Source organism: Erithacus rubecula, assembly GCF_903797595.1.
Source record: "Erithacus rubecula genome assembly, chromosome: 4".
Classification (NCBI taxonomy): Eukaryota; Metazoa; Chordata; class Aves; order Passeriformes; family Muscicapidae; genus Erithacus; species Erithacus rubecula.
In genome coordinates this window covers 34,138,882-34,157,194 of record NC_136686.1, presented here as the reverse complement: position 1 = coordinate 34,157,194, position 18,313 = coordinate 34,138,882, and the positions used below count along the sequence as shown (strand labels likewise).

The 18,313-nt window shown below is 43.5% G+C and overlaps 2 protein-coding genes across 28 annotated transcripts in view; one reads left to right on the top strand and one right to left on the bottom strand.

Annotated features, from left to right (window-relative positions):
* Positions 1-18,313, bottom strand: part of RBFOX2 (RNA binding fox-1 homolog 2) — a 169,123-nt gene that overhangs the window by 86,622 nt on the left and 64,188 nt on the right. Inside the window, exon 1 of one of the 27 annotated variants that reach the window (XM_079305282.1) lies at positions 3,805-4,365. The exons of 25 other annotated variants lie outside the window; for them this stretch is intronic. In XM_079305282.1, coding sequence (XP_079161408.1) covers positions 3,805-3,849 — 45 coding nt within the window. In that variant the 5' untranslated portion in view covers positions 3,850-4,365. Of the gene's footprint in view, positions 1-2,783; positions 2,805-3,804; positions 4,366-18,313 lie in introns of those variants that run through there. One more of the 27 variants, XM_079305288.1, reaches the window with a different exon arrangement.
* The window catches only part of MCM5 (minichromosome maintenance complex component 5), a 239,306-nt gene that overhangs the window by 207,565 nt on the left and 13,428 nt on the right, over positions 1-18,313 (top strand). The window lies entirely within an intron of this gene.

Genomic DNA, 18,313 nt, shown 5'->3' with positions numbered 1-18,313 from the left:
CAGGAGGCTCGCCGAAGGCGCAAACGTGAGCTGGAAACAAAAGCGAAGGTGGCCCCGTGCAGCGCCGGTCCCGGCGGGCAGAACCTCACGGCCGGTCCGAGCTCCTCAACACCTACCATTCCCAGCGCCCCAGGCCTCCCCCGCCTGGACCTCAGCAGGCGGGAGAGAGCATCTCCCGGCTGGAGGATGCTGGAGAGATAGCTGTCAGTTTTGCACAGACCTCCCTCCTGCCACAAAAGGGAGAACGCGTGGGTTACACGGTGTGTTGGCTGAACCGGAAGCAGTATCCGTGCCAGGATCTGCATTTCTATCATCATAAAACCTGGAGACTGCTGGACTCCTTCCCAGCTTGCTTTTTTCCCTCCCATTTATCTTCAGCAAGCATCTGGCCCCGAGCACCTGAGCACGCCACGGTTGACAGCATCTGTTCTCTCAGCGACCCCGTAAAACAGAGCGATACGCTGCTACCCCATTTGCCAGACGGGATCTGAGATGCTCTGATTGATTTTTCCCAACATTGCACCCATGGAAACCCACGGACAGGGCTGAACGCAGGTCTGCCAATCCCACAGACAAGAAGACTGCACTGATGCTCCAGTGCTCATGATACAGAGATAAAACCAGCTCAGGCAAGTTGTGCTTCTGATGTATCTCTTCTTGACACCTGGCACTCAAGAGACTCCCCAGGCTTTAGCAGCAAAGAAGCCAAATTATGGCACAGTAACACCTTGCATCCCCATGTGTTCTTTGCATGAATATGCTTAAAAAATATGGGCTTCTGCTACAGCACTGCTCTCCAGCCAGCCCATGCTGACCCCATGGTGCTCTTTAGTTTCCCAATTTCACTCACTGCAAACTAACCTCTGGCTCCCTCCCTTCTTCCTTTCCATCCCCTGCCCTTTCTCTCCTCAATCAGCGGGAGCACGTGTCACAAGTCAGTCCCTCCTCTGTTGTGAAAAGCAGGAGACCAAGACACCAGAAGCCCTTACATGCCACCAGTGCATAGAGGCAGAGAGCCATGGGCCAGCCGCCCAACACAACCAAACCGTGGTGTGGGATCCTCTGGGAGGGAGCCAGCCTCCATAGCTGCAGCCCACAGGCCTCTGAGTCAGAGCCCACGTTTTTCTGGGTTATCTCATCCTTTCTGCTAACTTGAAAGTTACAATACTACATATTTACATGCAATGTTGCAAAACATTGGGAAAATAGTGGATTTGGCTTTTCCCCCCCCATTACAAACCTGAGACTCTGAAGCACAGTTCTAGGTCAAGTGTAAATTCCATTTAAGAGCAGCAAAAAACACAGTGACCTCCTTAAACCTTTGACATGACAAAGCACCAGGTTTCAGCACTGTGCATCTCATTCACCAGACCTCTGCAAATTACTCAGAATAATCTCCTTACTCTCTCCACTTAAGTACTTTAACTGTTCTGTTAGCTCAGTCTTGTCTGTGCCATGAGGTAGCATCTTCTTGTCCTAATTCTAGGGGACAATGAGGTATCCAGCCATGCACCAAACCTTCCCTTGCACTGCCTCCCACCACCCAGTTGGTAGATTTCTTTCCTCATGTACCAGCAGAGTGGGAATTCCCTTCAGTGTGATCTACTGCTGGGCTCTCTCTTTCATCTCCATTGTGAGCCAGAATGCATCCCCCATGCTTGGAATATATCCACCCTTGCTCCTGTTGAGCAAGAGAAAAATACCCAATTTTCAGTGGATGTGCTCAGGCAACAAGAAACCCAAGTCCGCAAGAGTTCCCTCTGCTGCAAAACCAGCTGAAATGAACATCTGATACAGAGTTTCAAAAGCTTAAAACATACCATGTAAAACGTGGCCAGTGGCAACACTTAAGATCTTTGTTGTCACTAATGAAGGACGCCTACAAAAAATTGGTGAATCTGTGCAACTCATCCTTCCTCACTGAGGGATGGGGGTTCAGATGTTGTGTCATGGCCATGCAGAATAATGTGGTGGACCTCCACTTAGCTTCTCCAAAATGAGAATCATGGAACAACTCCTGAATTTACCATCAGTTTTCCACTCTCAACTAAGCAAAACCAAAAACCAAATTGCAGATCTTGCTGCTGCAAAGAACAGAGAAGCATGAGCAGAGCTGAAGGCTGGAAGCCTGAAGAACACACAGCTCAGAGCCACAAGATCACCCCTTCCTACTTACTGCATTTATTCAAAAAGCAATGTGTTCAGAACAGCTCTAGATGCCAATACTTATGAGTTCTTATGGTTTCTCATACACCACGGGCACATATGTACCAAAACTTTGTTACTGTACTGTAGAAGTAGCATTTTAAAATAACTATGGGTAAATTTAACTAGTCTGTTTTCTGCAGCGCCAGGGCACAGCTGATCCTCATCATACCAAGCAAAGCTCCTTGCTCTCACCTGAGTGTGTCTGTGACACTTTTATACTCTCTTCTGTGTTCACACAGATGTACATGATGGTTTCTGGTTAGTTCCTACCATTCAAATCCTAATGGAAAAGAAGCTGGAGAAAGATGTTTATGCATCTGGCCAACGGACAAGACCACTGAAACCACTCTGATGAAAGCACAGATGAAGAACCAACCTCTAGTTTGACTAAGCAGTCTACGTGTACACTCTTAAATGCTTGGTTAGTTTAACACTCATAGAAATCATGGAACTAGGAAGAGGAGGAGTCCACAAACACTCTGCTTCCAGGAAGTTTCAGGATATGTTTTCCTTTCTATTTTTTTTTTTTTTTTTTTTTTAAGCAAGAACAGCCTTCAATTTTAACATCCCATTACCTGCATTTCTGTGCTGGCTCAAGTTTAGATGGAGCAAACCTGCCAGCTGGACTAAGGCCAAAGGGAAGAAAAAAAGAGTTTCAAGTGCAAAGAACCAATTTATCAGGAACAAATCTTAACAACCAAAAGACACACTTCTGCTGGTGGATTCTATTCATGTGTGTAATAAAACCCCCGATACAAGGTAACCTAACAAAATGCTATTTAGTGGCTATCTGATGTATCTCACTGTAGATAATCTTGAACCACTAGTCTACCTTTCACATTTTCTGGATAAACTTGGTGCCTGTTAAGGACATGGAGTGCTGACACTGAATAGCCAAGGACTGCCTAGAGAACATCATCTTACACTTGGCTCCAAAAGTATTTCAGCCTGACCCACACAGCCTCTGTGTTCTCCAGGACTCCACACACTGGGCCAGCAAATCTCACGTGTGCTCCAAATATAGCCCCCTCCCCCAGCAGAGACTGCAATACAGGCTCTGCCCAGCCCCGAGCGCTGTCCTTTTGCCCTACACATCCTCTCTGGACCTCCAAAAGCAAAAACGTGACAAATGAGATGTTTGTCCAAGGTTTTGTGGGTGATTTTGGAGGAGGGAGGAAGAGAATAGGTGAGGAGCTGTTCTGGGTGGCTCAGCATCCCTGGGTGACAGGTTGCAGTCACACGTACAAGCCACATATGCCCCAACAATGCAGTAAGACACACTAGTTTGCAGAGCATAGCACTGCTGTCAGTTCAACCCCTCCCCTACAAACAAACCATCAAAGAATAAGGCCAAAAAATGCAAAACAAAATACCCAAGTCTCAAACGAGACAAATCTTAAAGTTAAAAAAGTATCAAATGGCTCTGCTCTGGTTCAGGAGCTTCAAAGCCCTCTGCAGAGTCTCTGAGGGCAGAGGCCTGGGGCAGTGTCCTTCTATATAACCAGCTAACCTTCTATATAACCATGTAAGCTCCAGTTTTGTCCAAACAACATAGAGAGCAAAACTCTTTAAAGTCACCACTGTCCTTTTGCTTACCTGGACGACTGGGTATTGGTAATCCATACAATACACACCATACATAGCCAAAGATCCTCCAGCTAAAGGCCAAATGGACACAGGACTGGAAGCTTCAAATCCGAGTCTCCGTCTTTCAGCCTTGTGGGAAGGACTCTGGCAGCCCTGCGCAGTGCTTGGCTCGGGCCTCTGGGGCCACTCAGGTTGACACTAGCTCAGCTGAAAATAAAAAGGCGCTGCCTGGCTCGGCACAGCTCAGCCCCTCTCTTCTGGGATCCAGCAAGGCAGCGCTCAACCATAGGCAGCAGAGGCTCCTAAAATTAGAAATCCTCTACTGAAAACAGCCCTGCAAGCCTCCACTGAGGAGTGTCCTGCGATTCCCGGGCAGCAAACAGAGCAACTGCCAGGAAGAGGGGGACACAGGATCTTCGCAGCCACGGCTGCCAGGGAAGGGAGGAAGCAAACAGCATTTAGGATCTGAAAAGAGCATATGTTCTGGGCTCTAGGTGCGTCAGAGGGAACACTCCCAATCCAGGACAGGGAAAAAACATATGGGACTGTTCCTCCCCCACCACCATACCCTTCTTGCTGTCCTCTGCAGGGACAGGTGCTGGGATTAGCATAGTAAAACCCTTTGGTGTCAGGGAAGGAGGGAGGGAGAGGGGAGAAGCCACACTGATATCTCAAACTGAAGGGATCTCTTTCACAAGGGAGTGTGTGCCCGTATCGTTTAACACTTCTCCCTCCCTCCCTCCCCAGCAAGCAGGGACAGCTGCTGGAAGCGGGGCTGGCGGGGGGAGCTGGGCCCTGGAATGGCCCCACTGCCCCAGCCCTGGCCGCTGGGTTGTCCCCTCAGCTGTTCCAGTCAAACTGCGGGTGGCGAGGGGGATTAACTCTGTCACACGGGACACTGAGCAGCAGGGAGAAGGGGGCAGCGCTGGGCAGGGCCAGTTGTTGTGCCCATTTTAGGAAGCCCATCCTCTCATTCCCAGGGAGGAATCTGCTCCCTGACCGACAGGGACAGATGGGGAGCCACTCGACCAGCAGCCTCACATGGGGCCACGTTATCAGACATCCGAGAGCCCGCTGCTGATTCTTAAGAGATACACCATGGGCAGGGGGTGCACCAAGGGGGCCTGACCTCCCACAACAAATTGCATGAGGTTTCACTCTTCACGACAAAAAACGACACCCGGCTGTCACTGGACCAAACCTGGGTTCTCAAAGAGTTAACAGCTCATGCCCACAAAAGATTGCCACCTTCCTCCAAAGGATAGCAGGGATAAAACCCCTCCCTCCGGGGTTTCAAAAATAAACATGCTACAGTGATCAAACCCAAGAAGGGCTAGCCAAATTTCCCCCACACACCATTTTAAATGCATAAAGTCAGGGGGATTTTGCATTTCTAATCTTTAACTTTTCTGTAGTGCTGCTGTGCACCACTAAACAGCTCCCTCAGCCTAGCTCTAGGGCAGCTGCCCTCTTCTATCATCACTCATAATTTCCTCCCCCTCAGAAAGCGTTAAACTTAAGATTTACTTTTCTTCAAGAGGTTAAATATGTGGATCGTTATCTAGTACAATTTGCATGAGCAAACCTTTGTCATTCAGGTAAGGGGTGCCTAATTCACAGCCCTCTGACCCACTCAGCCCAGCGGCACAGCCCTTGGCTCATCCTCTGCTCCCACTGCCCTTTCTTTCTGAGAGCCTTGGAAAAGAACAGCTACGAGCTGGGTGAGTGGTTACAGCAGCTGTCGCCCACTCTCATCATCTTTCCTAGGGCCACAGGGCTGTTCCTTCCTTGCAAAAGGAGCATGACCAATTTGGGGAGTATAAAGCATGACATTTTCTAAATGACTATCTAAAATAAATAAATGAATGCAAGTTTCTATAGCCGTTGTTTCTGTATGAAGATTTGCACAGACAAAGAAATTAGTTGTCCATAAATGGGAAAGCAGCTATACTTCTAGATCTCTTCACTGGGGAAAATGGATGAGGCTCCCACAATGAACTTCCATCTCATTCCACCTTTGTCAAACTTATTTCACTCCAAATAGACCCAAAACAGCTTTCTGGAGCTTACCATTATGCTCCTCCCTCCTTACCATTATGCTCCCACCTCCTCACCACAGGGCTTTTTGGCTACCTCTCAGCACTCCCTGCATGCCCTGCCTGGGGGCACAGATAGAATCTGGTTTCCTCTGAACGACTAATACTTTTTTTATTTCCTTCTCTTTTCTGTAACTACATGTTCGAAAGGTGCCTGCCCTTCATTCTTTTGCATAGCTCATTACTATGCACTCAAGCAATTTAGTATCTCCAATAAAACCTTTTTATGAAAAGGCATTAATTTATATAAACCCAAAGTCTTTTCCACAGCCTGTTTTGGTACTTCATATTACTGCCCCAGGTTTTAAAACCAAATCCCTAACTAAGTTAAAAACCTTACATTTATTTCACAATCCAATTCTTGTCATTTCCAACCTGGCCTCAGGGGAATAAAACATTTCCAAATCCTAGTGCAGATATCTTCCTATCTATAAATACCCATCAAATGGACAAAACAAAACAAGGAAGGGAAGCATCACCTAAGCTCCTCTGCTGTTTTAACTACAGTTCAAATAAAACTGCCTTGCTTTAAAGTTTTTGATGAAACTTAAATACTGTGACTTAACCAGCATTAAGATATTTGGTTGATACTTAGGTAACAAAGCATCACACTTCCTGTGTCCTTCAGGTAATCAAATGACAAAAGCTAGTTTTAAACTTGTATGTGCCAAGATGGACACATTAGGACTTTACTGACCAGTAATAAACCACTGAATTTTCTGCAAGACTGCCCCAAGGGCTGGCTTACTACTGCACATTGACTTGCAACAAATATTAGTCAAGTATAAGATGGCACTGCACTCCATAATTCTGTTTTGAGATAATGGTTCAACTACATTACCGTGCAATTTACTATGCCCATTCATTTCCAGAAACACAAGTTAGGTAACTGTCATGAAATCATAGGTTTGTTCCTGCAGATGCTTACATACATAAAATAATTTTAGATTTACAGAAATATGAAGACTGGAAAAGATCTCCAGACACACAGAATCAGATCAACTGCTATCATACAACATCATCTTAACTTTTCATAAAATGTATCACACTGTATCTTAGAGCTGGATTTTACAACTACACTGCCCCAGTCAAAAGGCTGCTCTAGAATATCTGGGACTCATGTTCTCCAGCTTAATGCTATTCCTGAGCAATTTTTGTCTTTCCTTTGTTCTTGTGCCAGCACTGTCCTATGGCATAGCCATATTTTCTCTTTCCCTTACAATTAACCTTCCTCATGTACTCCCTCTCTAACCATCCAAACAAGCAGCTGTTCCAGTCTTGTGTCACATGACAGGCTGGCTATCCCCCAACCTCTAGATGCATGTTCTTGCATCTGATCTAGCTTGTGCTCATCTTTATTTTTAAAGACATCACCCAGCACAACATCAGCTCTGTTTCACAATTCCAGCACTAAACTGCATCTTCTCTAGTCTCATTAGTACTTTCCTCTGTAGCACTACCTCAGATGCTGTAGAACCTGTCTATAGTAAGAGACGTCATTCCATTATGTAAAACACACATCATCAAGGTAAGAAAATTGGTTATCTTAAAAACAGACAGGCTGATAAGGCACAGTCCAGTTTAAATGGGTCTGTGTTGCCTTTTACTGCATTTTTTATTTGTATCCAAGCCCTTAATTAATATTTGTGTGTTAGCATGCTGCTGAGGTTAGGTCTGTATTTACTCAGATCATTCCCCACCAGCAATAGGTCTATTTCACTTCCTGTTCTCTAAACATGTGATAGCTCTCCTATTTGATAGATTAAAACTTCTATCAGATCTGCAACTGCATGAACCAGTTCTTTCACTCTCAGGAACAGGCATCCCTCTTCCCCCTGCTTCCCAGCCCAGCCTACCTGCACTAACTAGCATCTTTTAAACGTACAGTGTGATTGCTTCTACATTACCAATATTGTCCTTGCTCCCAAGACCAACTCTACTTAAAACAAAGACATGCTCAATTCTGTGACCACAAGAGCATCCTCATTAACTACCCTAGCCTCAACACTAAGTGGCCCCACCTCCTCCCTTCTCTCTAATTGTATTTTGAGAAACTGTCACCCATTTCCTTAGCAACATTTTTAAGGTTTAATTCAGCCTGATTTTGGCAGTTCTTATTTCATCCCTACTGATTTTAAAGGCACAGCAATCTCTGATGATAAATTCTCTTCTGTAAATTTGCTTCCTTTTTCACCTAACAGCCTTTATAAGGTTAGGCTAAAGTTTCTTCTTAGAGGATTTTGCCCTTTACATATACCATCACTGATTTGCATCCAAAGTGCCTCTAAAAAACAAATTAAAAAAAAAAATCCCAACCAATCAAAAAAAGCTCACCAACCCTAAACCACACCATTCTACATTCAGGGCTGCACTGACTTCATTAAATATATTGCTTCATGTATCAAAGCTTATATCATGATCATCCTATCCAAAGGTGGGGAGCTGGAGGCTCCTAAACAACTTGTTTTCCTGTAACAATCATAGCACCAATAATCTACTCACTGTGTCAACAACAGGTGATGATGTTATAATGACAAAATCTTTTGATCTGATTATTAGCAGCAGCATTTGCTCTCCAAACTGTATCTGAGAAATTAAAGTTTCTCATACTAATATTTATCTCTCTAATGGTACTGGGAATAGTATAATTTTCGAGCCTCAAGTTTCTATCGGAATCCAATCCTATGAGGGATTACAACAGACTCACAGTACTTCCCCTGGGATCTCTCTTATCATTCTTCCCCACATCAATTTGACCAGAAACAAATTCTACATTATCAGTATTATTCTACTTTCTCCTTTACAGTCTACTGCATACAATACAGCATATCACGTTTTACATCTACCCTATCTGAACCCACATAATCTTGAATGCATGTTAAAGCCATGATTACTATTCTTGCAGATTGATATTATCCCTATAATATCCAGTTTCATGTTCTGCACCAGTAGCTCTGGTTCCTCTATTTGTTATTTCGAATGCCAGGAGTCTGAAAAAAGGAACCACTCTCATGTTTGTGCATTTATTGATCATACAGCTCCCAACTCTCTCAACTACCACCCATCCAGTTACTGCTGAACCTTATTACTCTTTTAATAACATTTAATTTTGTTTTTTCCAGCTCTTACCTACCCATCACTCTTTCTAGAGATACTGTTTTACATGCTACTGTAGCAGCATTTACCTAATTTTCCCCTTTCTGTGTACTAAGCAAGGCATGGAGACCATGCAAGTTTTTCTCTGTGTTCTCAAAACTCAGTACTTCACTTCACATGCACTGCTCTCTTTGATGTCTGGAGACAGAGGAACATTTTTGGGAAATGCCAAGACCACAGTCCTGGGGTTTGCTTTGCCTGCTTTGTTTAGACTGTTTATAGCAAGCATGCTAAGTCACAATTATAAGTACATCTATAAGAACATAATATAGCCATAGTCTCATGATGCTTGAAGTGAAGCCATGGCAGTCCCAGACATTTACCACATATATTTTCTTTAAATTGCTAAAAATTGACGTACTGTGGGGACACAGCAATACAGCATGGAATCTGAGATATTTCTATGATATATAGCCATTACCCTACATTGATCTTTACTAAGAAATTACACCAACAGTTTCATTTTATGAACTATATTTATAGATCTTTTGCATAATTTTCTGTTCTCCAGACAAATTAATCCAAGCCTTATCTAGTTACTCCCACTAAAGAGCTCTTACCTCCGCTGAATCTAACTCTTCATCGCTAGAAGCCTGGCTGATGCTCTTCCTCTCACCCACCAAAAATGGCATCTTTAACAATTAGCCAATCACTACATCTGCTAAACTGGGTCATCAGGGATCTGATGAGCAGCTTACAATATGTCTCTGCTTTTTAAAGACTGATGTAAATGTAGGAAACATGCCAGCAAGCAAGGATGCATTTTCTGGCTGGGTATGTACTGATTTCCATAGCAGCTAAATAGATCAAGCAGCTCAGCCAGTTCATACTAGTGTTAGACAAACAGCACCAAGATTACATTACAGAGCTCCAAGAGATTCTCATTTTGCACCAAGGCAGGTCCCATACCCTGGGCACAAAGGTGGCTTTTGCTCACTCCAGGTAAGAATTTATACTGGAAAATCCCCGTTCCTCTCTCTAGGGCTACATTTATTGCTTGTTTGCTGGAATGCATATAATGCTTTTCAAAGAGCTGTGTGATTTTCCTTTTTCTTCACAGATTTAATATCACCAACAACTAGAAAACTTATGTATGGTCTAGGTGTTATTTTGACCCTGAAATCATTAGAGATTCAAGTGGAGAGGACATAAATGTAAGCAGAGCACGCACAAGAAAGCTCAATATTCCAAAATGGCACAGAAGCGAAGATGACAACACGTGGATGACTGCAGAAACTGGATTTTTCTCACGTTTCAGAAACCTGCCAGTTTTACATAGAAGTCCTGATCTCCAGAGCAAGAAGATTTGATGGTGGATCAGCTATGCAGGTGAATGAATAACTCAGCACCCTGCCAGTGCCTTCTCTGCAAGAGAAACATGTTAAGCAGGCAAATGTCGCGGATCAGGAACTAGCAGCATTAAAGCAGAAATGAAACCAGCAGTTCTGGGGGATGTGGAGTAGCAGCAAACCAGAGTGTGTTGGATTAGCATAATAAGGACATCACAGGAAAGAATTTGAATGGGTTGGTAAAGCCATAGGAGCCATTACTTGCCTGAAACTCTGTCTAATTAGTTAGTGCTACTGAATCTTAGTGTTCATTAGGATTAATAGTCCAAAAACACATTAGCACAAATGAAATTACCAAAAATACACTTTGAATCCAAGGAAAGTAGAAGCCCCCCTGGCAAAAGGCCCAAGGAACCCAAAGCTAAAGAAAGCAGCAAAAATGTAAAGCAGCAAAGATTGCCCCATCATACAAGGAAATACCTCAGGCAGACAGTGAAACTTCAGTCATTATACATCCGTTTATCATAGAGAAAATACACAATTTAAAATAAAATAAAATAAAAAAAGGAGAGACAGAAATTCCAAAGATAGTACTTAATAAAACTGGAGCTCTGAAATAGCTTCTGGTCATGTCTTTTCTTCTCCAAGTGCTGGAGATCTCCCTATTCAATCTTTTTTCGCAACACAATCTACATTTGCAAGGCAATTTACTTAAGAGTGACAGAGTCTGTTTTCATGGACCACTACCATGCTAAACACATTCCAACCAAGCTCTGTAGTCCTGAAACCCATCTAAAGAGGTTTAACAGCAGGCACCACACACACTCTAAAGTGTGGACATAAGATACCTGCATCCTGTTACTGCCCTTAGGTCTTTAGTGCATCATCTACACAGAGCTGTTAAATATTAATGGTTTGTCTAGACTGGAAAACTAGAACAGTTTTAAAAAACAATTACAAATACACAACATAAGAGGAGAACAGGTCAGAATTAGAAGTCGTTACCTCTTAACTACCTGTTATTTTCAAAGCCTCAACAAACTCTGCTTTAGGGAAGGACATGGAAAAAAGAGGTGGAACAATAACACAAAGTCAGTCTGCTAAAGGAGCAGGTTGCAAGACCCCTGTCTGCTGTGAAATTGGCATTTTTAGTTTTGTTTTGTTTAGCTTTCTTACAGCCATCCAGTAGAATGGTAACGTTAGCAAACTCCAGAAATCTATATACCAAAGTGGACTCACGAAATCACAAGCCTGGGTCTTCCTCAACCAGAAACCAAGCTCTTCCAATAGCCAACCTATACTGTCATGGCTCTCAAGAAAGACAGACAAACACTCTCAATCCTAAAGTAAAGATTTTTGTAGGCAGACTCTTCCTTATATTGGAAGTACAGATCCTGCCCAGACAACGTCAGCTGCCAGACAAGGACTCAAGTTAATTCAAGCAAAATGCAGATTGCCCAAAGTCTACCTCTGAAATTACTGCAAAGGGAAAGTGGCAGTGATGAACACTCATCTGAAGTTTGAAAAATCCCCTGTCAAAGACTGTGTTCCCAGAACTGAGGTTTTATTCACAACACTAACGAACTGGCTCCCAGCAAGGCAGCTTTAACAGAACAATAACTCACAAGAATCTATTAGTGATTAAGTTGCAAAGTAAACCTGCCAGTAGCCTTGATACACCAGCAGCATATAGAAGACACAACTTCAGCTTTCCTTTCTGCCCCAATCCATTGCTTTACATACATTACAGAACAAGTTTTAATTACAGAATCTTGAGACAACTCCAGAACACCTGAACATAACATGCAGCAAGTCCAACAGAAGGTGCTAAAACCAGACAGGCTCCATCGCCTTAGTTACTACCAAAGGCTTGGTACAAAAGGGGGAAAGAAAGTATACACAGATTTTCCAGAAAGAAATTATTTGTGTCTTGGGTCTGGGCCTTCCTTCAAGGAGAACTCTAAATACTTGGCAGTGCTTCAAGATGCAATAAGTACACTTCTGGGTTAAGACACTTGATAATGAAGGTGATCGTATCACAGCTTTCTTTTGGGACCACTTATATAAGTACTGATCTTGGTAATGCCACATGTCCATCAAAATACTTTTTTACACATTACATGAGAAACAAAAAGGTGTCCAGATGCAGGATTTCAACATCAAAGACGACAGGGAGTTTTCTCTTGGTAGTTTAGACATTACATGACAGGCACACTGCCTTTGTATATTCCTTTGGGAGCAGTGGACAAAGAGGAAGCAAAAAGAATAGAGGGGAGGCAGTTTTCCTTCACTTCAGAGGCTGTTCCAGAACCTCAATCAGAGAAAAAGCTTTGCCCATTCTGTCTCTCACTGTCCCACTTGGTTTTTCACTTAACAAGTGGCAGCAGTTCAATTAGCTGATCCTTAAGGGGACAACAGGGAGATCCAAAAAAAAAAAAAAGATTTGACTTTTCTAGAAATAGAGCAGCTTAAGTCTGAGCATTTCTTCAGATCTGTGCTAAGCCTACAAAAAATAAGGTTAATTCCTTAATTAAAGAACCACCTTCCTAAGAAAAAATATTATTAAAAGTCACCAGATGGTAGTATCAGACATACTCTCACCAAGTATTTTTAATTCAATGAATCACAAATGGGCTGGACCACACTGATGATTCCTTTAGTGTAAGCACAGTTCTGCCATTACCTTAGACCCACCAGCATACGGCCACGTGGGGCTGCTGGAAATGCCACATTGCACTCCCAGTCTATCCCAGCAAATGGCTCATGGCATAAACCATTTTCAACAAGGGTTTGAGCCAACATGCTCCACCCCACCTTCGCCTGGGGTGAAGGGAGAACGTGATCAACTATTGCAGAACATTTCAGAACGTGGCTGTGTGTCTTACTCATCTAGAGCACTTGCATCCTAACAGAGATGGTTTTGGTATGGACTTTCCTCCTCACCTCGACTCCCAGCTTATCAAATTGCCTCCACATGACAAACTAAAATAGAATAAGGTACTTGTTCCAAGTTCACGAGTGGCCACACAATAAATTATGCTATTATGAACTTAAATTTATCCCTACTTTAGAGTGGTATGGCTTCCTAGCTACACAAACAAAAGCAGAATTTGGGGGAAAGGTTTTCTGGGACAGCATTCTACTGTTCTGACACAGGAGCAAAAGCACACCCTGCCCAGCTTGGTGCTATCAGAATAGCAGAGCACCTGCCCACACCCTGTAACTACGTAAGCAAGAGGCAAAACACATCAAAAATACTAAACAAAATTCTTAATTGAAAGAAAGTAAGAGATAAATAATCAGGCAGCAGTGTCTATGTGTGATAGCTGGGTTTGAGACTGTATTACTGGCAGGAACTGAGGAATTGGAGAACATCATGGAGGCTAAAGGTCTTGCTTTCACTGCCACAACAGCAGGTCACCAAATAAATCTCAGAAAGTCATCTGGAAACAGTTCCAGCACAGCAATATACAAAATATGACACTTTCAGCATAAATCTACAAAGATAATTTCATTATATAATTACATCTGTCCATAATTTTCTGCAGGCCTCAGTTCAAAATCTTGCCCACCCGCTCAGCTTTAGATGATGAATCCTGGTTTTCCCACATACCCATTAAAAAAAAAAAAATTAAAAATTCCAAAGTCAGACATCTCTAAAGAGATTCAAGAGCAAAACACAAGAAGTGCTGCAGTTAAGAGTTTGGTGCATTTGCTGAGTGCACAGAAAGGATCCAGAAATAGCATGTAAAGCTGAGGTTTGACAAAAATGATGCAGTTTACCCTGAAAGAAGAGAGTCAAGACAGGCTAAATGAATGGTGACAGCAGCAAGTCATGCTTTAAAGGAGGGGGGGACCCCAGGGACTACTTGTCTGGAGGCAGAGGTGCTAGTTATTGCTGTGTCCCTTCTCCAGTGGCAAAGTATAAGGCTGTGGTGGAGAAGAGAAAGAGGTATGTTAAAACTGTGCTAGCTCAGTGGCAGTCTCCACATCACTTTCTGCCTCATACTAGGACAAAAGTAGTAAAGGGCAGCAAACATCTAGATTTTAACTGAGATTTTTGAAACCTATCTAGTTTTGAGAAAGCAGGAGAGAGAAAAAATCTGGGAATCTTTTTATTCTCACACAGTCCCAGGACATGGGCACAGAGGTCTGCCATGGGTACATAAGACAACTGCCACCCACCCTTCTCCCCGAGTCAGAAGAACAGAATAAAGGCCAACATGGCTCAGTCCAAATCCCTTTCCTGCAGGCTAGTTTCAACTCCCAGAGAGTTCTAAAACAAGCCACAGTAGCTGAAATCCCTGGACAACAAACCACTGAGGGCTTTTTCTGGTTCCACTATCTGCACTATCAAGATACCTGCTCTTTCATCAGCTTTCTGTGACTTCTACAAAAAAAAATCATTCACCCTAATCTGCCACACTATCTGCATTCTCTGTCCCAAAACCATGATGCCATAAAGATGGTTTCCTGGCTCCCATGAAAACCCTTACCTCTGCTTTCTCTCACTATCAAGAAATCTCTACACAACTCTCCAGTTACTCTGCAGTGGGACTACTCAGAATTTGTGGTAACAGGACTGCTAAGGCAAAAATTAACTGCAACTCCTCTGCACTATCAGCTGGGATATCAGCAGCACTCAAACTTCAGCCTCTGTGGCTTTACAGGTCTCTTAGCATGAATTTAAAAGAACCACTCATCTCAGGCTAGAGATTCATGCGTAGGCCAGAGGTAAAGTAGGGCAGCACTTAAGCTGCATCTCAAGCTCACATTGTAATGAAGCAAAAGCTGCAACTTCAAGCTCTGAAGGGGCACAGCAGGCACACTCCTGCAGCTGCTCTGAACTAGAGAGCTTCAGAGAAACTTGTGGGAATCTTAACAATCTAATACAGCTCAACAGTGTGCAACCTGTTTTAGCAGGCAGATCCAGCTGCAGCATTGTCTTTCACATACATTACAGGTTCTCAGAACAGTGCTGAGAATGAGACCCTATTTTGCAGCATAGGAATGTAGTAGATGTGCAAACAATGTAGGAAGCAAATTTCAGGATGGCAGATTGACAACACCTCTGGGTTAAATGAAGAAAAAGCATCCCTGCCACCCAACTGCCCCAAGACTGTCAGCAATAGAACAGGAGAAAATGTAACCACCATCAAGACAAAATAAAATAAAATAAAATAAAATGACAGTCACTTTTCAAAAGGAAAAAAAAAAACCCAACATTTTATTCACATTCTCTTCCTGGCTTACCTTCTTTGCTATTATAGGACAGAAGTAATAACAGCCACCGAAAGTCCAGCTGTCACATTTTGATAATTCAGTGATTGCCCACATAGATCTAATTACCTCAGCCAGTCCACATGCCTGAGACCTCATATGGGCATGGCCATATCTCAGCCTTGCCCTGACAGAGGTTTGGAGAGTGGAAGCAAAAGCAACGCTAGGATGATCAGATGTTTTTAGAGTGATCAGTTTAAGCATAGGGACAAGAAGAAGGGAAACAGCTGCTCTAGACCTAGAGACAAGAGAATGCTTAAAAACCTAGAAAAATAATTAAACGAACTAATGAGCCATAGTTGGCAAAGGAACCACAGGTCAAGGCAGATACAATTCCTCAGTTGGGGGAGAGGTGAAGAAGGGGAGAAGCCCTCCCATACTGGGGCAGAGAGGAACCAAGCTAGCAGCTCCATAGCAGAGCTGTGCCAAGGTGGGTAGAAAAAAGGGATATATTATCATGACAAGAGGTGATGCATTCTTAAGTTTCAGGGTTGGAAAAAGCAGCAGATGATGAACAAAAGGAAACATTTGTAGTGGCTCCAAACAGGAGACAGAAGTGGGATGGCAATGCCACAGGGTTTGTTTTGTTACTGGGTTTGTTTGTTTTAAAAGGAAGCTAACAGAAATACACCAGCATCTTAAAATGTTCCAAGCATACAGCCCACCACTCCTCCTAGGTTATAACAAAAATTCCTGTCTTGTACTGAGAAGGGCTTCTTGGGATGCAGCAGCCCCCCGACTCTTCAGCCCCAGCTGGGGGGCCGAGGGGTTCCCGTATCAGCGGCTCGGCAGCGCGGAGCTCCCGCGCGGGCACCGGCCGCCGGCCCAGCGCAGACCCGTAATCTCCTCGACTTTGATTTAATGCAGCAATTACTGGTAATGTGGTTTGAAGGAGATAAATGCCCAGTACAGGGCTGGCTGGCACTGACGCTCATTTCGCTCATGATGCAAGAACAGTTTTAATTAAAATCCCCTTTATGATAAAGGAGCTGCTTGACTGGATGTTTCTGTGCAGCCCTGATACGGAGCCTCCTCCAAAGCGGATTAGAAATCAAAGTTTCCCTCTTCTCGCTACTGGCAACACACAAAAATAGGGAACACTGTCACTATGTCACCCCTCTACAATTTCCTTAACCCTAAAACTGCTGGGAAAATGCCCGTGTTTCCTTACAAGCAATTGTTACTTCTTTGTCATGGCTTTAAGTGTTTTCCAAAAAACTAAGCACAAGGGCTACTTTAATTGGAATAAACACATTCATAGAGCTCATCCTCTGTGATCCAAACCTGGTTTCCCCTCTGTCTGGCTTAAAAGGAAACCACTTTAGCTACTTCTATGGCAGAACCATATCTACAGCCTGCATTCTGGCAAGGAGAGATATTAGCTCCATGGTGTTCTGGCAAGGGGGTAGGAAATCAGAATTTGGTTGAAAGGCTGGAAACATGGAAGCTTCTGCTGGGTGAGGCAGTGCTGGACAGGGGAGAGAAAAGGAGCAGCACTGCAAGATAAAGGCATAAAATTTGGCAGAGCAGCCAAGATACCAGCACAGACATGTTCCAGAAATGAACTGTCAGCTCTTGATCGGGTTACAGCAAATGTAGGTACAATTTTGGGTTAGTTTTCTTCTTTACACTATGGGAAATAACAGAGATGAACATATTAAGCACTGCTAGTTTCTATTGCGAGTGCCAGGAGCAGATTGTCACAGTGAGAAATTGGCCTTGTGCATTACACAGAAAAGGCAGCACTGGGTTTGGAGGCCTGCAGACAGTGCAATGTGAAGATAAAAAGCCTCCAGTCTGAATGTGCATTATTCCTCTCCTCAAGCCAACCAAACACACAGTTGATTTAAGCAGCTGAATTCCTCTGTGACCTTCAGAATACATCTGTGGGCCACAGGACTACCCAGGCCCTGACACAGCTTCCAGTCTTCTCAGAGCATGTGCCTCATCATTCAAGCAGTGCTCCATATTCCCTGACATTGTCTTCTCCAATGATGGGATTCTGTTCCAAAAATCCTTTTTCTTTAACATAAGAAAGCAATTTCAAAGTGGCTGTCATGTTCCATGATTCCCCACCCCCTTCAGATAGCACAGTATCAAACAACAGATGAAAAAAAAAGAAAACTCCTGACAGAACTAGGAGGGATTCAGCACAACAGCATAACCAAATGACTTCACAGGAGTCTGAAGCAGCAGACACCAGACCACCAAATGCACGGCTATGTATGATGAAACCAGCCTTCAGGAGAACCTTGCTCCTCAACAGGGTGAACAAAGGGTAAAAACACCAGGTCAGAGACAGCAAGACAAAGATTTAGTGCGGTTTTGCTGGTCCACAAGGGAAAAAAATGAAACCAAAAAAGGCCTGGTATAATTAACAAGATTAAAGGGGGATTTAGGATCAGGACAGAAAAGCAATGGGCCAGATTGATCCTTACAGGATTAAAGCTGGAATCCTACTAAGAGTCCAGTGGTTGAGAGATCAACGCAGTGTAATGGGATTAAATCAACATCAGCTTTTGTTTTTACACAACTGAACCTCTAGCGCCTGTACTTCTACCGCTTCAGATAAGCAGCAGAAAAGTTGACAGGTACCCACAAACAACCAGGGCACAGGCAGCCAAGCACTGCCCTTTGGCCCTCTCAGGCAGAAGAGCAATAGGTAATAACACTTTCAGAAACAAAGAACAAAAAAAT